Below are 27,039 nucleotides of genomic sequence, written 5' to 3' on the forward strand. Positions count from 1 at the left end.
GCTGATCTTTGTCTTCCTCCAACTCCAACTTATCTACCTTCAGTGGCCTTAACTTTCTGGGATATAGATATGATTTGAGGTATTTAGTAAAACATTAATTAAATAAGCGACTACTATTTTTTTTTTTTTTCTTTTTTTTAAGACAGGACTGGCTCTGTCACCCAGGCTGCGGTTCAATGGTGCAGTCTGCACTCACTTCACTCTCTGCCTCCCACTGTACCCTCTACCTCCCACTGCACCCTCTGCTTCCCAGGCTCAAACCATCCTCCCATCTCAGCCTCTCGAGTAGCTGAGACTAGAGGTGTGCACTACCATGCTCCAACCTCAGCCTCCTGAGTAGCTGGGACTAGAGATGTGCACCAACACGCCTGGCTAAAATTTGTATTTTTTTAGAGTTATGGTTTTACCATGTTGCCCAGGCTGTTCGCGAAGTCCTGAGCTCAAGCAATCGGCCCATCTTGGCCTCCCAAAGTGCTGAGATTGCAGGTGTGAACCACTGGGCCCAACCAAGCAACTACTATTTCTTGACTGTTTACTGTGTGCCAGGCACTGTGGTGAATGTTTACCCATGAGGTTCATCTTATCCTCATTTTATAGATGAGGAAATAAGTAAGAACAACTTAAAGTCACAAAGTTACTGAGGGTCACAGAGAAATTCAAACCCAGGTTTTTTCAATTCTAAATCCAAGACTTTTAAATTGTGAGTTATGCTATTCCAACCAATAAATAATAACAAAGTATTATAGCTACCAAATCTATTGAACGTTTGTTGTGTGGCTAGGCTTGTTATAAGCACTTTGCATGTATGACTCATTCATTCCTTACAACAGCCTATGAGGGATACTATTACCTCTATTTTTAGATGAAGAAACAGATTTGCCTAAGGCCCTATCTAGTAAATGGCAGACCCTGCATTTTTAATACGTTAGCTTAGACTATAACAACTATTTATTGAATGCTTAATGGCATGCAAGCTTTGGGCTAGGCACTTTTCATGTAATTTTGTTTAATCTTCACATCAACCCTGTGAAATTTGTATCATGTTGAAATCCGGTGTATACAAGTAACTTTTCAAATAATATTTCATAAAATAGTAACTTGTTTCTTGATGTCAGAATGGGTTGGTCAGTATGTATAGAAGTCTGGGTATTTCTTCAGTACCAGAGACAGATATCAGTGTTTAATCCTGTTCTTTGCAGTGGAATTATTTTTCCTATTTAATTTTTTTTTCTTTTTGATAGTCTCAAGGCCGATATGAGATTATGCTAAGTCTGCAAAATATATTGAATGGACTAGGAGCTGCCGCTGCACCTTGTCACAGGGATGTTTATAAAGCTGCTAGATCCTGCTTAACAGATAGATCCATGGCTGTTCGTTGTGCTGCTGCAAAGGTAAAATGATCTAATAAGCAGACTTTAAAAATTAATATGAAGAAAATTAAATCAGATTATCTTTGTGAAAGCATTAGTAAAAGCTACATTATCTTGGTAGTCAGCTAGGACTATCTCATTTTAACATATGAGGAAACCGAGACCCAGAGTTATATGAATTTCCCAAAGTTTAAATAGTTAGCAACACATGGTCAGAGGGTAGGAAGTTCGGGTTTCCAGAATCTTAAGTATTCATTCTACTCTACTAAAAATTTCTCCCTAATTGTATAAATTAAAATTTACATGTGAGGTTTATGTTGTTTCAAAGTGATTTTTTGTTTTATTTTATTTTATTTTATTTTTTTTATTTTTTTTTTTGAGGCGGAGTCTCGCTCTGTCTCCCGGACTGGAGTGCAGTGGCCGGATCTCAGCTCACTGCAAGCTCCGCCTCCCGGGTTTACGCCATTCTCCTGCCTCAGCCTCCCGAGTAGCTGGGACTACAGGCGCCCGCCACCTCGCCCAGCTAGTTTTTGTATTTTTAGTAGAGACGGGGTTTCACTATGTTAGCCAGGATGGTCTCGATCTCCTGACCTCGTGATCCACCCGTCTCGGCCTCCCAAAGTGCTGGGATTACAGGCTTGAGCCACCGCGCCCGGCCTTTTGTTTTATTTTTAATTTATACCTTCTTAACATTACTTGGTAAGATAATACAGTAAAGTTTTTTTAATGTTGGAATTATTCTCCGAGATGTTCATAGCCAACAGATTGATTCTAAAGGCATTTTTCATAACCTGTGGAGTTAGAAATGGGTCCTCCTCCCACCTCTCGTAGGTTCATTCTCTTCTATAATATAATCTTTATGACTTTTAATAAGTATTCATTTGTTATTCTTGTAATCATAATAGATACTTTGAATTTGTATATTATTTTTTTAAACCCTGATAGTTTCTGTAACTTACATAGCTCTGAACCTGACATTTGTATTTTATTTTTCATTAATTTCTCTTTGTCCAATTGAATAGTGTCTCCTTGAACTTCAGAATGAAGCCATCTTTATGTGGAGTACAGACCTGGACAGTGTGGCCACACTGTGTTTTAAGTCCTTTGAAGGTTCCAATTATGATGTGCGGATTTCTGTTTCAAAGTTACTAGGCACAATATTAGCTAAAGCTGTAACTTCTAAACATCCAGGAACAGGTAAATACATGTAATTGTTTTTAAAGTATCTACTGTAATTTTTTTCCCCAGTTGATATAAACAAATATGTATGGTGTTATTACTACCCATTATAAATCAATTTCGGGCCGGGCATGGTGGCTCATGCCTGTAATCCCAGCACTTTGGGAGGCCAAGGTGGGTGGATCACCTGAGGTCACGAGTTCGAGACCAGTCTGGCCAACATGGTGAGACCCATCTCTACTAAAAGTACAAAAATTAGCCGGGTGTGATGGCACATGCCTGTAATCCCACCTACTTGGGAGGCTAAGGCAGGATAATCACTTGGACCCAGGAGGCAGAGGTTGCAAGATTGCGCCACTGCACTCCAAAAAAAAAAAAAGTTTCTTTTTCTTTTCTATTCTTTTTTTTTCTTTTGAGACGGAGTCTCACTCTGTCGCCCAGGCTGGAGTGCAGTGGCGCAATCTCTGCTCACTGCAAACTCTGCCTTCCAGGTTCACATTATTCTCCTGCCTCAGCCTCCTGAGTAGCTGGGACTACAGGCACCCGCCACTGCACCTGGCTAATTTTTTGTATTTTTAGTAGAGACCGAGTGTCACAGTTTTAGCCAGGATGGTCTTGATATCCTGACCTCGTGATCCGCCCGCCTCAGCCTCCCAATGTGCTGGTGTTACAGGCGTGAGCTATCACACCCGGCCATTTTTAATTTTTTTTTTAAGTAATTGTGAAGTGTTATCCAATAAATGATATGATCTAAATACTGATTTTTTTTTTTTTAAAGCAGCATGCATCTGACTACATATATTTGGCTTGCCATTTTTTAGGTTGGTACAACGGAGCATATAATGTAGATAATTCTAGATATTTGAAGTTTATTGTATTTGGACAGTTTTGCTTTGTCTTAGTGATTTCGTTGTTGTTTTTGGAGACAGGGTCTCACTCTGCCACCCAGGGTGGAGTGCAGTGGTGCAATCACAGCGTACTACTCTCCGCCCCAACCCCAGAATTAGCCATTTCTCTAAGGAGTTCTACTTTTGAATCTTTTGAATAGTCAAATAGAATGACTTTATGAATTTTGGGCTGAAAACCTGGAAGTATACAGTTGTCATCAATTTATATGAGCAAGTGTGCAAGTAGAGCAGGCATGTGTATGTGTCAGGGAGGAGGATCAAGCACTGCGTTTAAAACAATTTGGAACATTAAATAGACATCGAAATACAGATATCAAATAGACAGCTGGATATGAGGGTCTGGTATCCAGGAGAGGAGACTGAACGTCAACTTCATAAATTTTAGGAATAAATAAATTTATTTATTTTAGGAATAAATTAATAGTGATTATTCAGGAATCTCTAATATAGAGATGGAATTTAAGTTATGAGATTAGATAAGATCACAAGACAGTGAGTATACATAGGGAAGAGCAGACCAGGTACTAGGTCATGAGCTTTCTCTAGGAGAACACAAGGAACCATCGAAGAAGACAGAACAGAAATTTCCAGTGAGAAGGAAGGAAAGAAAGCCAAGAAGGCATGTCTTGTGGTTTTATCCAATCTCATGCCATCTTAAAGTATTGCCATATACATTGCATCATAATTATAAATGATAATTTTACAGTGGAAAAATCTGGCAGACTTACACTGTGCAAATGTTCAAAGCTAATATCACCTATGTAGGGACAGACTGACAGCACACCTGGCAGTGCTTTTTGATGTTATGCATTGAAAAGGATATAACATTACTTATGTAGTTCTCTGTCAAAAATTTGGAGGAAATACCAGACAAACTCATATCAAGGGCCATTCTATAAAACAACTGGCCATAAGTGTATTCTTCAGAAGTAAGAAAGTAATGAGGAAAACATGATGAGTCCAGGTAGATGCAGTCATGCATAGCTTAATAATAGGGACATGTTCTGAGAAATGCATCATTAGGTGATTTTGTCATTGTGGCAACATCGTAGAGTGAACTTACACAAATCTAGATGGTATAGCCTACTGCACACTAGGCTATATGGTATAGAGTATTGCTCTTAGGCTATACATCTCTACAGCATGTTACTATGCTGAATACTGAGAAAACTGTAAAACAGTGGTATTTGTGTATCTAAACATGTCTAAATATAGAAAAGGTACAGTATAAATATGATATAAAAGATAAGAAGTGGTATACACCTATAGGGCACTGACTATGAATGGAACTTATGGGACTGGAAGTTGTTCTGGGTGAGTCAGTGAGTGGCGAGTGAATGTGAAAAGCCTAGGATATTACTGTATACTACTGTAGATATTACAAACACTGTACACTTAGGCTATGCTAAGTTTTAAAAATGTGTATTTTTCCTTAATAATAAATTAGCCTTTGTTTACTGTAAGCTTTTTACTTTATAAACTTTTTGATTTTTAAAATTTTTGATTCCTTTGAATATTTTTATAATAACAGAGGCCGGGTGCAGTGGCTCATGCTTGTATCCCAGCACTTTGGGAGGCTGAGGCAGGTGGATTGCTTGAGGTCAGGAGTTTAAGACCAGCCTGACCAAAATGGGGAAACCCTGTCTGTCTACTAAAAATGCAAAAATTAGCGGGGCGTGATGGCATGTGCCTGTAGTTACAGCTGCTTGGGAGGCTGAGGCATGAGAATCACTTGAACCCTTTAACTTGAGAGGCAGAGGTTTCAGTGAGCTGAGATTGTGCCACTACACTCAAAATAATAATAACACTTGGCTTAAAACACAGATACCTTGTACAGCTACACAAAAACATTTTCTTTATATCCTTGTATCCTTGTTCTGTAAGCTTTTTTCTATTTAAAAAAACCTTTTTTTTTTTTAACTTTTAAACACATAGCCTAGGCCTACACAGAGTCAGAACCACCAATCTCACTGTCTTCCACCTTAATATCTTGTCCCACTGGATGGTCTTCAAGGGCAGTGACACGCATGGAGCTGTTGTCTCCTGTAATAGCGATGCCTTCTTCTGGAATACTTCCTAAAGGGCCTACCTGAAGCTGTTTTGCAGTTAACTTTTTATAAATAAGAGTATACTTTAAAATAACAGTAAAAAGTATAATAAATACATAAACCAGTAACAGTTGTCTATTATCAAGTATTACATACTTTACATAATTTTGTGGTCTTTACTTTTACATGACTGGCAGTGTAGTAGGGTTGTTTACATGAATATCACCACAGACATGTGAGTAATGTGTTGGAATGTCATGAGGCAATAGGAATTTTTCAGCTCCATTATAATCTTACAGGACCACCGTCATATATGTGATCTCTGTCATTGAACAGAATGTCCTTATGTGGTACGTGACTGTATATGAAAGTTTATTATACTCTTCTTACAGCTTTTTCCTAATTTTTTAAAATATATATTTATGTATATCCAGATTCCATTCACTTTAACCACCTTGATCCAAGTCACTATCATCTCTTGCTTATACTAATAAATCACTCCTAATGGTTTTCCCTGCTTTTACCTTTACCCCACTCTATAAATCTTCTCTCAACACAGCAGCAGCATGACAGATTACATCACTTGTCTGCTCAAGGTCCTCCACTGGCACCTCATTTCAGTCACAGCCTTATTATAATGACCTACAGGGTCCTATATCTTCTGCCCTCTCCCCATCCTTACACTCTGACCTGTCTCCTACATACCCCCTCCACTGCTCCATCCACATTGCTCTGTGTGAACTCACCTGGCATCATATAAAGGCCTTTTTGTCGTAGCCATTTCCTCTGCCTAGAACACTTTTTCTCCAGATACCCTCATGACTGATTTCTTCCCTACATTCAAACTGTGTTAAAATGTCACCGTTTCAATGACTCTTACCCCAATGCCCTATTAAAAGTCACAAACTACACTTCACTCCACCCCCGTATTCCTGACCTCATTTTGCTCTGTTTTCTGCATGGTTTTTAATCACTGTTCAATATACATAGTCATTTATTACGTTTGTTGCTATATCTTCTTAGAATTTATGATCCACAGAGCATGGATTTTGCACTGTTCAGTAATGTTTCTTCCCCAAATGCCAAGTTAGATTTTCATTTGTCTCAGATGGTTTTCTTTAGGCTAGGGAAGGGGTTTTTGTGTTCATAACTGTAACAAAAGTTTATTTCTGTACTCTTGTAGAGGGTCAGAGCTTGTGAAACCATTCAAGGGAGAAATGGTTTCTTCTTTTTTTTAGGGAGATAATATTATCTAGATAGTCACAGGGAGAAACCCAGCTGTGTCAAACTGAAGTCAATCTTAAACATTCCTGCCTTAATCAATCAGTTATTGTAGCCTAAGAGCCAAATGAGTAGTTTTAATGAATTTAGCTTTGATTTCTTCAGAGACTGAAGGAATAGTAAAAGTTTTATTGCCAATAGAGAATTTTTAAAAATAGGACATTTACATTATATAAATTTCTTTGAGAGTTGTATAGCATTTGGAAAAATAAAATTATGATTTTGGCATTTTTCATGTTTCAAAAGAATTTTCAAGGTATCGTACAGCATTTTCATTTGTGAAGGACTAGGGCAGTCTTATTTATGTTTTTTCCCCTGTTTTAGAAGACAGCCTTTTAACTTCTTTGAGGAAAGGAAGCAATAGATCATAATCTTAGTCATAGTCTTTAAGATGCTTTTGACATGCACTTCAGGGTCCATTCTGATTTGACCTCTGACCCCTTGTGTGACTTTGTGTATTACTGTGTAGACTGTTCTGCAAATTTTGCATTTTGTTTGAATTTTTAGTTTATTTTTGTTTCTATTAACATGCTGGCTTTTTGCAAATCAAGAACATGCATTAAAATTTAGTCTATAAAATATGAATCACAGTTTTGTTCTTTGTCATAGCAGCCTCACGTCAAAGCATTCGCAGAGTATCTCTGGAGGAAGTTCTGGAATTACTAGGAACAGGGTTTCTACGTGGGAGTTCAGGATTCCTTCGAGCCAGTGGAGATATGCTGAAAGGAACCAGTTCAGTCAGTAGGGATGTTCGAGTTGGAGTTACTCAGGTTAGAATCACAAATCAGTATCTAAATCTAACTCTTACTGGCCTATAATGAAAGTTTTAGTATCTGACTCCACAGAAGTGGTACTATGCAAGGTCCACACTTATGCTCTCATATCTATAAATAGATATAAATGGTAAGGCCAAAACATTTTTTTAAAGTAGGTTGCAAGTAAGAGAACCTTATTACCTATAATGTGTTTTGCGTTCCTAATAATGGAACATTTTAGTTTTCTTTGAAACAAAAACTTTTTGTTTCTAGCTGTTGTGCTTTCATGTATCTTGTGGTTTAACATGTTTTCCATTGTATTTGTGTGTGCTCATACAGTTCAGATTTAAGCTATTAGGCACATACTGTTTAGCATGGGTGAAATAACCATTTTATATGGCTTTAACCCTCAGGGAGTACAGCATGTAGTTTACTTCAGTGCTTAAATTTTTGGTCCTAAACAAATTTTAAGAGGTAAACTCTTGGAAGAGTTATCTTACAATAAAACAAAGAGATATCTGCCTTCTTTCCTTGGATTATCTTTTTTTGCTAAACCCGTTATCATTCGAAGCAAACTTGTATTTTTGAAAAATTCACATATATTGTCATTGTTTTATACTGTATGTAGTCTCCATGAAAATATGAGCTTCCCAGTATAATTGTAATTAAACTGTGTGTTTCTAAGGAACAGATTACTTAAAACTACTTTATATCTATGGAGTAAGGGAAACTCTTAATGTTCATGAAAATAAAGAATTAAATTCCCTTAGAGTTATAATGTTGGAGCATAGTTAATTCTTATAATGTGTTTGTATGTTTAAATAGAGATTTCTTGTTCAGAATGTTAAATCTCTTGGAGCTGTTGTTCACAGAAGCCACAGACACATTTTACATATTAGCTGGGTATGCTGACTATTCTGAAACTGTAGTCTGACCAAAATAAAACAGGGAGGTAACATAAATGAAGTCTTGATTGGAAGACTATGCACTTCAGACCGGGTGCGGTGGCTCACGCCTGTAATCCCAGCACTTTGGGAGGCCAAGGCGGGCAGATCATGAAGTCAGGAGATCAAGACCATCCTGCGTAACATGGTGAAACCCCGTCTCTACTAAAAATACAAAAAAATTAGCCAGGCGTGGTGGCGGGCCCCTGTAGTCCCAGGTACTCGAGAGGTTGAGGCAGGAGAATGGCATGAACCCAGAATTAGAGCTTGCAGTGAGCCGAGATTGCACCACTGCACACTCCAGCCTGGGCAACAGAGTGAGACTGTGTCTCAAAAAAAAAAAAAAAATGCCCTTCAGTTCTGGCTTAAAACAAACAAAAACAAAATGGTGCTATGTTTATATATTTCAAGTGGCTATAAATTAGGAAAGAATACAATTTATAAGGAATAAGAAAAATATTAGTAAATGCTGCATATTTTGTGGGTGAAAATACAGAATTGAAACAATTTAATATTGAAAATAAAACTCTTTTCTTTTTTAGGCTTATGTGGTATTTGTTTCAACATTAGGAGGAGCTTGGCTAGAGAAAAATTTTGCTGCCTTTCTTTCTCATATCCTAAGCCTTGTGTCACAGTCACACCCTAAAGCCACCCAAACTCAGATTGATGCCGTTTGCTGTCGCCGTTGTGTTTCATTTATTCTTCGAACTACTATAGGTGGTCTTCTTGGAGAAAAGGCTCAACTTGCTGTTGTAAAGGATATTTGCCAGGCCATCTGGAAGCTAAAGAAAGTTATGGGTATGGATCTCTACTAAGACAGTTTGTTTAACAGTGCTAATGGAATTGTCCCTTTGGGAAGGCTAGACTGACATACGTTACAGTATTAATACAGAAACCTTGAAGGCTGATAGAAGTTCCTCAGAATTCACGTTGTACTTCGTATAGAAGTTAAGATAAATTATTTTTGAAACAGTCTATCTCAGTTGCTGTACCATCTTAAGTCTACTCTGCTTATCTCGAATATTGATAATGTTAGATATTAAATATCAGTAATGTTGAAATCATTTTTAGTTTCCCATGAGTTCTCTCTTTCAGTGCCATTTGCTAAGGGAGTAGTAAGGGATCTCTGATTGGAATGTTTGAACTAAATTGGTTATAGTAATTCATTTCTTTCTTTATTGATGCAAGTCACCATTTAAGCATTTTAGTTATTGCCTCAAGTATTTCTTTTTTTTTTTTTTTTGAGACGGAGTCTCGCTCTGTCGCCCAGGCTGGAGTGCAGTGGCCGGATCTCAGCTCACTGCAAGCTCCGCCTCCCGGGTTTACGCCATTCTCTCGCCTCAGCCTCCCGAGTAGCTGGGACTACAGGCGCCTGCCATCTCACCCGGCTAATTTTTGTATTTTTTTAGTAGAGACGGGGTTTCACCGTGTTAGCCAGGATGGTCTCGATCTCCTGACCTCGTGATCCGCCCGTCTCGGCCTCCCAAAGTGCTGGGATTACAGGCTTGAGCCACCGCGCCCGGCCGCCTCAAGTATTTCTTATAGATCAAGTGTATGTATTAATTTTCGCCGTTACACCTTTTAACTCTTCACACCCTTTTTAATATATTTTAATACAGTGGTGATGCATAGTTAATTCTTGCATTTCTGTCAGATGCCGTAATGAGTGATGGTAATTTGGAAACCCGGGTTGGTTCCACAGATGTAGCAGCTAGCCAGCATATGCTGGTTTGTGCTTTACAAGAACTTGGAAATCTCATACACAATCTTGGCACCACAGCGGCACCTTTGCTACAGGATTCAAGTACAGGTATATCTGTTGTTTGTAACTCATTGAAATACCTTTTTTTCCCTTGAACACTAGATAACTTTGTTCCAAGGAAGGAAATCTTCATATAGTTTACTTATAGATTCCATTATAGATTTATTAGAAATGTTTTATAAAAAATTTGTAATCATTATTAAAAAGATATATATTGTTTAGTTTTTTTCTTTTGTAATTAAAGATTGTTCTGTAAGTCTCCGCCCCACCCCCCATTCTAGAGACTTATAGGATAACCTGGAAAAACTTTACAGAGAAGTAAACCTGAACTGTCTCTGCATCTGCAGTGAAAACACTAGTACGGTACAAGTAATTCAGTTCCTCAAAGGTCTTTAAAGCAGTATTTTCTTTCTTTTTTTAAGTATTTAATCACTTTATAATAGCTTTATTCAGATATAATTCATGGCTAGGCGCAGTGGCTCATGCCTATAATCCCAGCACTTTGGGAGGTCAAGGCGGGCACATTTATTGAGGTCAGGAGTTCAAGACCAGCCTGGCCAATGTGGCAAAACCCCATCTCTACTAAAAATACAAAAATTAGTCAGATGTGGTGGCACATGCCTGTAATCCCAGCTACTCGGGGGGCTGAGGCACGAGAATCGCTTGAGCGCCAGAGGTGGAGGTTGCAGTGAGTTGAGATAACGCCACTGCACTCCAGCCTGGGCAACAAGCAAAAGAGATGTAAATCACTTGCTGTGAAGTTTATGCTTATGAGGTATACAATTCAGGGGTTTTGAGTATATTTGCTCTACTGTACAGTCACTACCACTGTCTAATTCCAGAGTCTTTTCATTACCCCCAAGAAGTTGTCATTTCCATTTCCCTTTCCCCCAGCCCCTGACCACCATGAATTTACTTTCTATCTCTATGAATCCACCTATTCTGGATATTTCGTGTTTAAAAAAAAAAAAATCATTCAATATATAGTCATAACTGACTTGCTTCTTTTTAAAATCACTTTTAAAAATCGTTTTTGAGGCCTGATATGGTGGCTCATGCCTATAATCTCAGCAGTTTAGGAGACCAAGCTGGGAGAATTGCTTGAGCTGAGTTCAAGACCAGCCTGGGCAACATAATGAGAACTCCTCTCTACTAAAAATTTTTTAAAACTTTGCCACGCATGGTGGTGTGCACCTGTAGTAGTCCCAGCTCTTTGGGAGACTGAGCCAGGAGCATCACTTAAGCGTAGAAGATTAAGGCTACAGTGAGCTATTATCATGCCACTGCATTCTATCCTGGGTGGCAGAGTGAGACCCTGTTTCAAAAAAATACATCATTATGGCTTTTATCCTTTGTGGTACACATTTCTTTCTGAGAAACTTTACATTATATTTGTGTGTATAAGCTATTTAGATCTGGGACACTTACTTAAAAAGAACTTGACATGAAACATGTTTCATGAAAGTTTATGTTGAATCATAGCAAATAATACCCTTTCTTTTATTGGTGGTGGCGGTTACTTCACTGTCTTTGTAGTTAGTTGGTTAGTAGCCCACTGAGGACCTAGCGAAGCCTTGATTTTAACATTTTGTTCTTGTAAGAGCAACATGGTGGATAGAAAGTGTATTAATTGTGTAGGCTGGGTGTGGTGGCTCGTGCCTGTAATCCAGCACTTTGGGAAGATGAGGTGGGTGGGTCACTTGAGGTCGAGAGTTCAAGACCAACCTGGCCAACATGGTGAAACCTTGTCTTTACTAAAAATACAAAAATTAGCCAGGTGTAGTGGCATGCACTTGTGATCGCAGCTACCCAGGAGACTGAGGCAAGAGAATCACTTAAACCCGGAAGACGAAGGTTGCAGTGAACCAAGATTGCACCACTGCATTCCATCCTGGGTGACAGAGCAAGACTCCATCTCAAAGATAAAAAAAGTATACTAATTATGTAGATAAATGTACTAGAAGGATTAAAAAATAAAAAGGATGGGGCAGGGTATGACTTTTTTTTCTTTTGTTTTTTTTCAAGGCAGGGTCTCAGTCTGTCACCCAGGTTGGAGTGTAGTGGCGGAATCTCGGCTCACTGCAAGCCCCGCCTCCCCAGCTCAAGTGATCCTCCCACCTCAGCCTCCCTAGTTGCTGGGACAACAGGCATGTGTCACCATGCCTGGCTAATTTTTTGTATTTTTGGTAGAGACAGGGTTTTGTCATGTTGCCCAGGCTGGTCTCAAACTCCTGAACTCAGGTGGTCCACCTGCCTTGGCCTCCCAAAGTGCTGGGATTACAGGTGTGAGCAAGCACAGCTGGCCAGGGTGTGACATTTCTTTTCAAGGTGTTATTTATTGATAATTTTTAATTTTTAGTACCAAATTAATAAGCAATCTGAAGCTAAAGTAAGAGATTGGCTGATTTAGGAAGTAAAGTTTTTCTTTTGTATACAGACTTAATTTAGGACAGCTTTCATGAGATATATTACTAGAAGCAATTCTTAGGTTAGAAAATTATTTTGCATAGGAATGGTGAGAAGGGAGAAAAATGAAATTAAAAAAATTATTTGTAATTATGTATTTTTCTATTATAATTTGGCTTTTGATAAAAATATATTTTATATCCATGTAGCTATGTATTCTTTTGACTATTTTATGATCAGCTGAGTTTTATCTATATGTACCTAAGTTATCATTTGTTTATTCTGTCCTTCCAGGCCTCCTTGACAGTATCTTGTCAGTTACTCTTCATCCTAGCATTTCCGTTCGACTAGCAGCAGCTTGGTGTTTACACTGCATTGCCGTGGCATTGCCCTCCTACCTAACACCACTCTTGGATCGTTGCCTTGAACGGCTTACTGGACATAAGTCTTCACCTGAAGCAGTGACTGGTTTCAGTTTTGCTGTGGCAGCTTTGTTGGGAGCAGTAAAACATTGTCCTTTAGGAATTCCTCATGGAAAAGGCAAGGTAATGATTTCATTCTCTATATATTATAACGAGGTGCTTTTTGTTAGAAGTGTCTTCACATAGTAACAGAATTTGTTACTCAATGCTTTATTTTGCTATACATCTAGCCCTGCCATATAAGTATGTTTAAAATTTTATTGTAGAGGATAAATAGAGCTGCAAAAGAAATCTTAAATAACTAAGCTTAATATTTAATAATTTAGTTAGTAGTATTATTGGTGGTATTACTTTAAAAATAGTTTACATATCTTAAGATCAAGTAGATAAATAATTATGTTAATGTTCTTAGGAACCAAGATTTTCAATATAAGTAAAAAGAACTGCAACTGTAGAATTGAGATTAAGTAAAAGCCCCATACGTTAGATTCAAATTGAAATTATTAGTATGAGCTCATTTTAATTTTTTGAAAATACTTACATCCTCCTTTTGTGCAGTGAACAGGCCTAAAAGCAGTGATGACCCAGTGTCGGGGATACCCCAGTGCCCAGGGTATAGCTCTAAATACTGTTTCCAACCAAAAAGGAATCAGGACTCCATGGAGCAATGGCTGCTTTCAGGTCTGGGGCAGGAAATGCACAACTTAAACTTGGGATATCTTGTCATGCCAGAAAGTAAGGAATTCATCAAGGAATACTGTGTTCATTTTAAAAGGAGGTAACTTAAGGGGCTCCCACTGATCAAAGACGGCATGATTTATACATCAAAATTAATAATGACCACAGGGAATTAAAACATACTAGATAATATATAAAATTTCATGAGTTCATAATGATATTCAACTTCTCCAAATTGTATTGCTACCAAAAAGTTTCATTTTCTGAGTAAATTTAGAATCCAGCACTTTCAGACAAATAAATGATACAAACCTAGTGAATAAATAACCCAGTTTTAATGTACAAAGAATTTTGAAGAGAACTAAAGAAAAATTTTAATGAAACCTAGATAATACAACATAGGCAAGCATGGTGTTTGAATTTTGCTTCTTTTTTAACAGCTAGGAATTGTAAGTTGTCAGAGAACATTATTTGACAGTGAAAGCCCTTATAACCCATACCTCTCACAAATTCGTAAATATATTTGAAAAAATATATCACCATTATTCCTTTCTTTCTCATTGCCACTCTTGTGTCATTATGGAGTTTGATAGTATATCTTCCACATGGTAGGCTCTGCAAAAGACCATTCCATAACTTGAGCAATTCAAAAAATATTTTGAGTATTGCCAGTGCCGTTGAAATAAGGTAGGTAACAACTTTGGAAGATGAGATTATTTATTTGAATTTATTATTTTAGTTATATTCTTAACATATCACATCTTGCTAAGCAAAGACTTGTCATTGAATGTATTTAATTAAACCTATTCTCATATCTCATTAATTCAGACAAGGTTCTCATTCCCATATTATATTTGGAATTTCTTTCCAGGAGAATATCCACTTGTTCTGATTTGACTAGAATGATTTGTTTTGTCCTCACTCTTTTTGAGTGCTATCCATTGACTGTATAAGCTGCAGGGAGTCCTAAATTAGTAGTAAGTTGGTTGGTTGTTTTAAAATACACTAGTCTTCCTCTTTAAAAAATGTATATGCCAACTCATAATACTTCCTGTTTTTTCAGAGGTGATTGGTAATAGATGTTTTCTCATATTAGATGCTCTCTGGCCTTTGTAATATGTAATCATACGTTATCCATAAATGTGAAATGTCTGGTTTTTACTCTCTGTTGTTTGTAACACTGCCTTTTTCATGGACCCCTTTTTTTGAAACAGGGTCTTGCTCTGTCACCTAGGCCAGAGTGCAGTGGTGAGATCATAGATCACTGCAGCCTCAAATGCCAGGGCTCAAGTGATCTTCCCATCTCAGCCTCCCAAGTAGCTGAAACTACAGGCGCGTGCTTCCATTGCCTGGCTAATTATTTTTCTTGTGAAGATAGGGTCTCACTCTGTTGCCCAGGCTTGTCCTTTTTTTTTTTTTTTTTCCAAAGAGACATGGTCTTTCTTTATTGCCCGGACTGTAGTGCAGTGCTGTGATCCTAGCTTACTCCTAGGCTGATTTTGAACTTCTGGCCTCAATTGGTCCTCCCAGCTTGGCCTTCTGAGTCTTTGGGATTACAGGCATGAGCCACTGTGCCCAGTCTCATAGACCTTTTTACTGCAATATTTTAATAAATTTCACTCTTCGATGTCAGACTATTTTGACTACCTCTAACCACTATAGTATACTACCTCTTGGAAGACTATTACCAGCTACTGAGTTATAAAAGTAGTATGTAGGCCGGGCACGGTGGCTCAAGCCTGTAATCCCCGCACTTTGGAAAGCCGAGACGGGGGGATTGTGAGGTCAGGAGATCAAGACCATCCTGGCTAGCATGGTGAAACCCGGTCTCTACTAAAAAATACAAAAAACTAGCCGGGCGCGGTGTCAGGCGCCTGTAGTCCCAGTTACTCGGGAGGCTGAGGCAGGAGAATGGCGTGAACCCGGGAGGCGGAGCTTGCAGTGAGCTGAGATCATGCCACTGCACTCCAGCCTGGGTGACAGAGCGAGACTCCATCTCAAAAAAAAAGAAAAAAAAAGTAGTATGTAGCCTATTTTTATTTTTGAGACTGAGTCTCACTCTGTCACCCAGGCTAGGGTGCAGTGGCGTAATCTCGGCTCACGGCAACCTCCGCCTCCTGGGTTCAAGCAATTCTTCTGCCTCAGCCTCCTGAGTAACTGTGACTACAGGCACGTGCCACCACGCCTGGCTAATTTTTTGCATTTTTAGTAGAGATGGGGTTCCAGTGTGCTAGCCAGGATGGTCTCGATCTCCTGACTTTGTGATCCACCTGCCTTAGCCTCCCAAAGTGCTGGGATTACAGGCATGAGCCACCGCACCCAGCCGTATGTAGCATTTTTAAGAGAGAGACTCCTGTAAGAAAACTTTTTTGGGTAATTATGGATTTAAAAGGATGGTTGCTCAAAACTAAAAGTAAATTCAAATTCTATACAGCTATACTTGAATAATCTTACATTGTTGTCACATGTGCTCTACAAAAAATTATGAGGTTGTTGTGTACTACCTCATATACCAGTATTTAACCTTGAAAACTTAATTTTTTATAGTTTCCTTTATGACAGTCCTATTATGTAGTCTACATGAATGAGAGTTCTTTATCGTTTAAATTTATTTTAAACGATAGATTCTAATGAAACTAAGAATTAATTCAAGAGATTATTATTAGCTGCTATCATTTAGTAACTTATAAACTGATATGCTGTTTTTTAAAACTTGTTCTTCTATATGTAAATAGATTATTATGACATTAGCAGAGGATTTGCTGTGTTCTGCTGCTCAAAACAGTCGCCTTTCAGCTCAGCGCACACAAGCTGGATGGTTGCTGATTGCTGCTCTGATGACATTAGGTAACAGTCTGTAGAAGGTTTACATACCTTGAAATACTTTGTGTTTTCTGAGTGAAAGGATTCTTGTATGTGATTTGATGAAACTAACTTTTAATACATACTAGAAATTAGCCACACAGACATTTTTCTTCTAGTAGTCACCTTAAAAAGCCTTTTACTTTCTTTATTGCTTAAACCCTTTTGAGACCTCTCTTGATTTTTCTCTTCTGGACTAGGTTATGAGTCTCAAGTAGGACAAGCCGATTTACTAATCATCTTTCAGGCTTAACTCTGAACGACTGTGGCTTTTTCAAAAATTGACATCCATCTTCAGAAAAACCATTTCCACAATATAGGCAAAAGAACATATCCATAGCATGGGAATCCAGTTCTATAATTGTTTGAGGATTCATAACAGCCAATAAGGTTGCTACATTGAAGGGAGTGAATTTCACTTAAATTATATTTATTAAAAAACAGTAATTGTTTTACAGTCATGACTATTTATATCCTGTAAATTTTTGAGACAGTGTCTCACTCTGTCACACGAGCTGGAGTACACTGGCATGATCATGGCTCACTGCAGCCTTGACTTCCTGAACCCCAGTGATCCTCCTACCCAAGCCTCCCAGGTAGCTGGGACCACAGGCGTGCAAAATCATGCCTGGCTAATATTTAAAATTTTTTTGTACAGATGGGGTCTCACTATGTTGCCCAGGCTGGTCTTGAACTCGTGGGCTCAAGCAGTCCTTCCGCCTTGGCCTCCCAAAGTGTTGGGATTATAATAAGCATGAGCCACTGAAAACTTTATTTATGTATGTATGTATTTATGTATTTATTGCCCAGTCTAATGAAACTTAATTTTATTACTTTATCACATCTATATTTTAAGTCTCGGTTGTCATACAAATTATAGCTCACACATAAAACAACTGGCTGAGGCAGGGCATGGTGGCTCATGCTTATAATCCTAGCACTTTGGGAGGCTGAGGTGGGTGGATCACTTGAGGTCAGGAGTTCAAGATCAGCCTGGCCAGCAAGGTGAAACCCCATCTCTACTAAAATACAAAAATTAGCCGGGCGTGGTGGCGCATGCCTGTAGTTCCAGCTACTCGGCAAGCTGAGGCAGGAGAATTGCTTGAACCCAGGAGGTGGAGGTTGCAGTGAAGTGAGATTGCACCACTGCACTCCAGCTTGGGTGACAGAGCAAGACTCCCTCTCAAAAACAAAACAAAACAGAACAAAAACAAATAAGTCAGGCGCAGTGGCTCACGCCTGTAATCCTAGCACTTTGGGAGGCCTAGGCCGGTGGATCATCTGAGGTCAGGAGTTCGAGACCAGCTTGACCAACATGATGAAACCTTGCTTGTACTAAAAAAATACAAAAATTAGCCAGGTGCGGTGGCATGTGCCTGTAGTCCCAGCTACAGGGGAGACTGAGGCAGGAGAATTGCTTGAACCCAGGAGGCAGAGGTTGCAATGAGCTGAGATCATGCCACTGCACTCCATCCTGGGTGACAAAGCAAGACTCTGTCTCAAAAAATAAAAATAATAAATAATAATAAAATAAAGCAACTGGCTGGGTTTGGCCAATAAATCATTTTGACATGTATAAAGTAATTTGACCTAAGGAGCTTAAATGAGAATAAACAGTCATAAATGAAGAACTACTTTAAGTAGTGTTCTTAAGATGATTAGAGAGATTTATTGAACTAGATCAGATTTAGCCTCAAGGAGCCAAATTTGGCCTGCCATCAATATTTGTTACACAGCCTGTGAGCTAAGAACAGTTTTTATATTTATTAATGGTTGGGAAAAAAATATATTTTGTGATACATGAGAATCATGTGAAAGTCACATTTCAGCATTCATAGTTTTATTTGCATACAACCACACTGTTTTGTGGATTGTCTATGACCTTTAGGTGTACAGTGGCAGAGTTGAGTAATTGCAACAGAAAGTATGTGGCTCTCAAAGCCTCAAATGTTTACTGTCTGCCCCTTTACAGAAAGTGTTTGTTAGCCCAAAGCATAGATCATCATTTCACAGTGTGCTGGGAATAATGTAGTCAAGCTTTTATGTGCTTATTGCTGGGTGTTCATGCCTGCCGTATTGAAGTGCCTGGTGAATTAAGGAGGAAATAAACTAATCGCACTGTGATAAACAAGCTTTTAAAACAAGGTAATTGTGTTGGAGGAAGACAACAAGAGGTCCTTTCTCCTGTACATCATATTTTACTGCATATTCATAATCAGCATACAAAAAGGGATTAGAAGTTTTAATTAAGGTTTTGTTTAATTACTGTGTTTTCTTGGGTTTTACTCGTTTTTCTTTACTGTTCTTTCCCTTTATTATCGATTTTTATTCTTATTCATTTATTTATTTATTTATTTGAGACAGGGTCTCACTCTGTCATCCAGGCTGGAGTTCAGTGGTACAATCATGACTCACTGCAGCCTCGACCTCTGCAGGCTCAGGTGATCCACCTGCCTCAGCCTCTTGTGGGACTGTGTGTACCACCACGCCTGGCTAATTTTTTGTAAAGATGGGGTTTTGTCATGTTGCCCGGGTTGGTCTTAAACTCCTGGACTCAAGCAATCTGCCTGCCTTGACCTCCCAAAGTTCTGGGACTACAGGAGTGAGTCACTGCACCTGGGCTATTATCAATTTTTAGAATGCATTAGTATCATAGCAACTTTCAGGGGGGACCAGTGAGGTTTTTGTTTTTACGTATCATTATGAGCTCATGGAATTTTATAGATTTATATGTTTTAATCACTTGCGATCATTATTCCTTTCGATCCTCAAATTGTCTCATCTTTGGTCGTTGGGAGTCCCTTCAAGTTGGTTCATTTGTCCTTTTAACGTGAACCTAGCATTCTTTGATAATGTGTTTTTGCATGCAAGATGTCCCAGGTTTTACATTGTACATTTTCTGCCTTAGGCTTGCCATCAGCCATTTCTCCAAGGAACCTTGATTCCTTTTGTGGGAAATGGAATTTTTTTTTTATTTTTTTAGGAGACAGGGTCTCACCATGTTACCCAGACTGGTGTACAGTGGCACCATCATAGCTCACTGCAGCCTTGAATGCCAGGTTCATGCAGTCCTCCTGCCGCAGCCTCCTAACTAGCTAGGACTATAGGTTTGCACCTCTACACTCAGCTAATTTTTAAATTTTTTTTGTAGAGATGGGATCTTGCTGTTTCCTTGGCTGATCTTGAACTCCATCCAGGGCTCAAGTGATCCTCCTGCCTCGCCATTCCAAAGTGCTTGGATTACAGGCATGGGCCACGGTGCCCAGCTGGGAATGAGTTTTAGACAGCAGTCTTAGTGCTTTGTTAATTTTTGCTTTGCATTTTAAACATGTCTTCTCTGTTTTTACCATTCCCTTTATAATTTATAATTTTCTTCATTATTTCAGTGTGAACTAATGTAAACACAAAACACATTCATTCCTTGAATGTGAACTATACACTTAAACCTTTTTTGATACACTTCCCAGTTTATCTGATGCCGTATAAAAAAACTTGGATTTTCAGATTCCTCCATATCTTGTCTCTCTGTGGATGGCTCATAAAGTGTGCATGTATGTGTGTTGTGTTTGCTAGATACATTATAATAATAATTATTTATTTATTTAAAGAAAGGCTCTTGTTCTGTTACAGTGGCACAGTCAGACCATAGCTTGCTGCGGCCTTGATCTCTTAGGCTCAAATGATCCTTCTGCCTCAGCCTCCCAAGTAGTTGGGACTACAGGCATGTGCTACCACTCCCAACTAACTTTTTACTTTTTTGTAGAGAGATTTCGGTATGTTGACCTGGCTGGTCTCAAATGCCTGGCCTCAAGCAATCCTTCAGCCTCAGCCTCTCAAAGTGCTGGGATTATAGTCATGAGCCACCTTGCCCAGCTCTAAGTGCTGTTCTGTGTATAAACTGATATACACCTCAGAAACTGTCCTTTGAATAAAATACTGTTACTCTCCCCATTTATGGATGAAGAAATTGAGGCACAAAAAGGTTAAATAACTCATCCAGGTTTACACGACTAATAAGTGGATGGAGCCAGGATATTAATCTAGGCAGTCTCCCTCCAAAGCCAAATGCAGTTCTGAGCTATGGGTTTGGAACAGAAGAAAGACATACAGTCAGCAGAATGTGGGAGTAAGAAGTAGAGAGTGCTTATTGAAGAAGTTTAAGGTAACTCTAGAAGTTTAAAGAAGTGTACCTGGGGAGAAAAGCTATGGGTTTGGGTTTTTAAAAAATTGATAATGTTATCATTGTACATTGTTTTGTATTATTACTGGGTTTGTGTCATGATTCCTTCAATTCATAAATGTTGCTCTGAAACCTTTTTTTAACAAAATATGTTCTGTTCAGACATTTTGTATCTGATTTTTGACCTGGAACAAGTTGCTGTCAGAAGTTAGCATTATTCTCAAGATCAAGAATACAGTTGGCTCACATCTGTAATTCCAGCACTTTGGGAGGCTGAAGTGGGTGGATTGCTCGAGCCCAGGAGTTCAGACCTGCTTGGGCAACATGGCAAGACCCCATCTCTACAAAAAAATACAAAAATAAGCTGGGTGTGGTGGCACGCACATGTAGTCCCAGCTACTCAGGAGGCTAAGGTGGAAGGATCACTTAAGCTCAGGGAGGTTGAGATTGAGATTGCAGTGAGCTGTGATCATGCCACTGCATTACTAAACACCAGCCTGGGGGACAGAGAAAGAACCTGTCTCAAAAAGCATGCTATGTTGTTTGTTACTATAATAATTGTACCTTGCATTTATGTGGTCCATTACAGCTTTTCAGAGTACTTTAAAGTGCATTCTATCATTTGAACCTGACAAGCCCTTAAAGACAAGCATTACAGGGGGTTTTAGCTTCATTTAATATGTAGATGAAACTCAGTCTCAAAGACGACATAGCAGTAGTGGAGGAGCTGACACTAGAGCCCAGCCTGTACCATTAGTTCCTTGTTTTTCCTCTCTGTACTCCGGCACCTTCAGATAATAATTCATTCAGTAATAATTTGGAATCTGAAGAAGGGACAAAATATTGCAATAATGAATTAAAATGTTTAGGAGAGAAGTTCCTGCTTAATAATAGAGTTTTAAAGAGTGACAACCTTGGATTCTCTTTCAAGTGACAAGTTGAATAAATTACAGGTCCTGCAGTTGTTAGCCATCACCTTGCTCGAGTTCTGCTGTTGTGGAAATGTGTCTTTCCAGCATCTCCTAAAGATCTAGAAACAGAAAAGAGCAGAGGAGATTCGTTTACATGGCAGGTAACCCTGGAAGGACGAGCTGGTGCACTGTGTGGTAGGTTGGATTTAGTCTTTTCTCTCCCCTTCCTTTGGCTTTTTACCCACCTTTTATTTTTAACATGTACTTGTATGTTTTATTTAACGTGAGGCAGGGGGATATGCCACTAATGATTTTTTTTTTGTAACTGAACAAAAAAATTTTAACTGATTAATTGATAATGATAAACTGGTGTATGATATAATAAACCAGATTTGAGAGTTCTTAAGATACATGTTTTATTAGGTGCAGTCCAGTTAAAAACTGTCAACATTGTTTTGTCTTAGGTAAGCATTCATTCCTCTTTTCAGAAATACTAAGGTTTGGTTTAATTACCGTTCAGAATGGTTTCCATTTAGCCTATACAGTTGACCCTTAAACAGCATAGAGGTTAAAGATGCCAGTGCCCCTCGAAGTCAAAAAATCTGTGTCTAACTTTTAACTCCCCAAAAATGTATCTAATATTCTACTGTTGACCAGAAACCTTACTGATAACATAAATAGTTTGTTTTTTGTTTTTTTTTTTGAGACAGGGTCTCACTGTTGCCCAGGCTAGAATGTTGTGGTGTGAACACAGCTCACTGCAGTCTTGGCCTGCAGGGCTAAAGTGATGCTCTCACCTCAGCCTCCCAAGTAGCTGAGACCACAGCTGTATGCCACCATGCCCAGCTAATTTTTAAATTTTTTGTAGAGAGGGAGTCTCACTATGCTGCCTAGGCTGGACTTGAACCCCTGACCTCAAGCAATCCTCCCACCTCAGCCTCCCAAAGTGTTGGGATTACAGGCGTGAGTCACCACACCCAGCCCCACATATTTTGTATGTTGTATATATTTTATACTGTATTCTTACAGTAAGCTAGAGAAAAGAAAAATGTTATTAAGAAAATCGTAGGGAAGAGAAAATATATTTACTATTCATTACACGGAAGTAGATCATCATAAAGGTCTTCATCCTTATCGTCCTCATGTTGAGAAGGCAGAGGAGGGGTTGATCTACTTCTCTCAGCGGGGGCAGATGCAGAAGAGGTGGAGCAGGTGGAAGGGGAGGCAGGAGAGGTAGGCACACTCGGTGTGGCATCTGTTGAAAAAAATCCACATATAAATAGACCTGGGAAGTTCACATTTGTGTTGTTCAAGGGTCACCTGTATATGAAAGTTGTACCTTCTACAATATATAGACTGTTAAAAGTAATGTTTCGGCTGGGCGCAGTGGCTCACGCTTGTAATTTCAGCACTTTTGGAGGCTGAGGCGGGCGGATCACCTGAGGTCAGGAGTTCGAGACCAGCCAGGCCAACATGGTGCAACTCCGTCTCTACTAAAAATACAAAAAAATTAGCCGGATGTGGTGGCAGGCGCCTGTAATCCCAGCTGCTCGGAAGGCTGAGACAGGAGAATCATTTGAACCCGAGAGGCAGAGGTTGTAGTGAGCTGAGAACGTGCCATGGCACTCCAGCCTGGATGACAAGAGTAAAACTCTGTCTCAAAAATAAAATAAAATAATAATGTTTCACCATGAAGGGTGAGATCCCTGGAAAGACGTGGAAGCATTGATTTTGGTTTTTCTTCGAGGCATTTTTACTCTTAAAGAAAGACCACTTTTGAAATTGATCTTAGCCAGACTCAGTGGCTCACGACTAATCCCAGCATTTTTGGAGGCCGAGGTGAGTGGATTGCTTGAGTTCAGGAGTTCAAGACCAGCCTGGACAACATGGTGAAATCCTCTCTCTACAAAAAAATGCAAAAACCAGCCAGACATGGTGGTGCATGCCTGTAGGCTGGGGTGGGAGGATTACCTGAGTCTGGGAGATGGAGGCTTTGGTGAGCTGTGATTGCACCACTGCATTCCAGCCTGGGCAACGGTGAGATTCTGTCTTAAAGGGTCCGGGGGTCGGGGAGGTGGGGGCAGGAGGGAGGCAGGGAGGGAGAAAGAGAGAGAGAGAGAGAAAAGAATTGATCAGACTGACTTTGTTTTTTGTTTTTGAGACGGAGTTTTGCTCTTGTTGCCCAGGCTGGAGTACAATGGTGCAATCTTGGCTCACCACAACCCCTGCCTCCTGGGTTCAAGTGATTCCCCTGCCTCAGCCTCCTGAGTAGCTGGGATTACAGGCATGCACCACCATGCTTGGCTAATTTTGTATTTTTAGTAGAGACAGGTTTCTTCATATTGGTCAGGCTGGTCTCAAACTCCGGACCTCAGGTGATCTGCTCTCCTCAGCCTCCCAAAGTGCTGGGATTATAGGTGTGAGCCACTGCGTCCAGCCCAGTCTGACTTAAAAATACTCATCTTATTCTACGTATATCTTATTCTACGTACAGAAGTAATTCATTATAGAAAGTTATTTATTTTGGGCTGGATGCCGTGTCTCACTCGTATAATCCCAGCACTTTGGGAGGCCCAGGCAGACAGATCAGTCACTTGAGGCCAGGAATTCGAGACCAAGCCTGGCCAACATGGTGAAACCCCGTCTCTTCTAAAAATACAAAAACTAGCCGGGAGTGGTAGCTCCCAAACTATTTGTTTCAGATAACATCTGTAAAAACCTAACATGCTGACTTGAAAGTCAATGTGATTCCACGGAACTAGTTGTAGAGCTGGAAAACTTGAGAGTCTAAGCTGATTTTTTTTTTTTTTTTTTTTTTTTTTTTTGCTTCTAAGCTTGAGGGCTGAGTAAAAAGTAAAACCTTAGGACAGTAGCATTTTGTGAATATGGTTATTGCTCCATCTTAGTAATCCTAGAGAGTTTTCTTTTTTTAAGTATGATTAGGAGTAGAAGGTACTATATACCTTTTTATCCTACAGTTTGAAGAATTTTTTTATTTTAGCAAATTGCTTTATTACTCTAATAACAATGCTAATATTATATCATAATCAAATGTGCCTTTCATGGTTGATTACAGTATGCCCAAGTAAAAGTCTGTTTTCCTTTTCAGCTATCAAGAGCTTTGTTTCCCACTGTGGTGATCTCCTTACTGAGGAAGTAATTCAGCGTCTTCTTCCACCACTTCCTTGTGCTGTGGATTTGCTAACTCAGTAAGGATCGACTATTTAGATTTGATAAAATTTTCTAAGAGGAATTAGTTGCCCTCTGATTATGTAATATTCCTTAAGTACATTAATAAGGCAAATTTCTATAGTTGGTGAATGATTTTATAGGGGAAGGCAATCAGTTAGTTATATGATTTTTTTTTAGGCTAAGATCTTGAAAGAAAATTACATATTAAAGGGGAAGGAAATTTTGGGGGGAATAATCTACCTTACAGGCAGGTTTAACAAGAAAATAACTATTAAGACTCAACCTTTTCAGATATGCATTTTATTGGTTTGTTAGAGTATTCAGTGTTCATGAGAACCAGATGCTTCTAACAGTTTCAATTTTTTGTTTATATTTTTCATAAGTTTGAGTTATACATGTATGATTAAAACATATAGAGAAAAGCCAATATATAATGTGAGCACTTGTAATTTCCAAATTAATAAAACGTGAAAGCTTTTTGAAAAAAGCATCTAATGATTAACACTTTCTATGTACAGAAAAATACGTTTAAGATATGGCTTATAAGGTATAATAATAAAATGTGCACTTGTGAATCCAACACACCCTGAGCAGAGGTTTGCAAATGTTTCTTCTGAAGGACCAGATAGTAAATATTTTAGTATATACAGACTATGAAGTCTGTATTGCAGCTACTCAGCTCTGTCATTGCAGCTCAAAAGCAGTCATAGATAATAGGTGAATGAATGAATGAATGTGGCTATGTTCCAATAAAACTTTATTTACAAAAACAGGCAGTGGGTCATAATTTGGCTACCACTGGACTAGAGCATTAATGATATTATTGAAGGTGTCTCTGTGCCCCTCTCCAGCACCATTCTTTCTGCCTTCCTTTAGAAGCAACCACTAATCTGAATTTTATAGTTGCCATTTCCTTGTCTTTTAAAAAAATGTATCACATATTTTTGTTTCTTAAAATAGCACATTGTTTAGGTTTGCTTGGTTTTGATCAGGCAAAAATTACTGTCCTGTTTCTGGGACTTGCTTTTGTTACTCAACATTATGTTTCTAAGTTTTACCTATGTTTACGTTCATTCATTTTGGTTACTGTATAATATTTAATTGTGCGAATATACAACAACATATTGATTCTCTTGTCCATGGACTTCTGAGTTATTTGCAGTTTTCTGCTTTTAAAGCTAATGTATTTTTATGTTCAACTTCAGAAAATAATACCAAATTATTTTTCAATGTTCTTCTGTATTTCTACCAATAGTGTAAGTATCCTTTGACCACTTTTTCACCAGCACTTTCTCAGATATCAAGTCTACCCCATCCAATAGGTATAAAATGATATCAATTGTATATCGGTTTCCTGACAGTTTAAGTATAATTTTATGTATTTGTTATTTCTCAGTATTTCCCCTCCCCATCCTATGAAATGCCTATTCATTCATATCTTTAACCTATCTTTCTTTTAGGTTGTCTTTTTGTTATTAATTTATAAGAAATTCTTCCTTTTTTTTTTTTGAGATGGAGTCTCGCTCTGTCGCCCAGGCTGGAGTGCAGTGGCCAGATCTCAGCTCACTGCAAGCTCCGCCTCCCGGGTTTACGCCATTCTCCTGCCTCAGCCTCCCGAGTAGCTGGGACTACAGGCGCCCGCCACCTCGCCCGGCTAGTTTTTTGTATTTTTTTTTTAGTAGAGACGGGGTTTCACCCGTGTTAGCCAGGATGGTCTCGATCTCCTGACCTCATGATCCGCCCGTCTAGGCCTTCCAAAGTGCTGGGATTACAGGCTTGAGCCACCGCGCCCGGCCTCTTCCCTTTTTTTTTTTTTTTTTTTTTTTGAGACGCAGTCTGGCTCTGTCACCCAGGCTGGAGAGCAGTGGCGCGATCTCGGGTCACAGCGACCTCCGCCTCCAGGTCCCCGTTCAAGCGATTCTTCTGCCTCAGCTTCCTCAGTAACTGGAATTACAGGCACACACCATCATACCCAGCTAATTTTTGTATTTTTAGTGGAGACGGAATTTCACCATGTTGACCAGGCTGGTCTCAAACTCCTGACCTCAGGTGATAAACCCACCTCGGCCTTCCAAAGTGCTGGGATTACAGGCATGAGCCACTGCGTCCAACCATTTTTGGGGTTTTTTTGAGACAGAGTT

At 39.1% G+C, this 27,039-nt stretch overlaps 1 protein-coding gene across 10 annotated transcripts in view; it reads left to right on the plus strand.

Moving 5' to 3' along the window:
* Positions 1-27,039, plus strand: part of HEATR5A (HEAT repeat containing 5A) — a 148,177-nt gene that overhangs the window by 20,906 nt on the left and 100,232 nt on the right. For 8 of the 10 annotated variants that reach the window (XM_033188329.1, XM_033188327.1, XM_033188334.1 and 5 more), the window contains exons 5-13: positions 1,242-1,391; positions 2,393-2,567; positions 7,396-7,556; positions 9,028-9,283; positions 10,140-10,295; positions 12,948-13,198; positions 16,489-16,600; positions 21,749-21,901; positions 24,816-24,915. In XM_033188329.1, the coding sequence (XP_033044220.1) occupies positions 1,242-1,391; positions 2,393-2,567; positions 7,396-7,556; positions 9,028-9,283; positions 10,140-10,295; positions 12,948-13,198; positions 16,489-16,600; positions 21,749-21,901; positions 24,816-24,915 (1,514 nt within the window). The remainder of the gene's footprint in view (positions 1-1,241; positions 1,392-2,392; positions 2,568-7,395; positions 7,557-9,027; positions 9,284-10,139; positions 10,296-12,947; positions 13,199-16,488; positions 16,601-21,748; positions 21,902-24,815; positions 24,916-27,039) is intronic. The other 2 variants (XM_033188333.1, XM_033188332.1) reach the window with 2 other exon arrangements.

The sequence above is a fragment of the Trachypithecus francoisi genome, unplaced genomic scaffold, assembly GCF_009764315.1.
Source record: "Trachypithecus francoisi isolate TF-2019V2 unplaced genomic scaffold, Tfra_2.0 Lachesis_group3, whole genome shotgun sequence".
NCBI lineage: Eukaryota > Metazoa > Chordata > Mammalia > Primates > Cercopithecidae > Trachypithecus > Trachypithecus francoisi.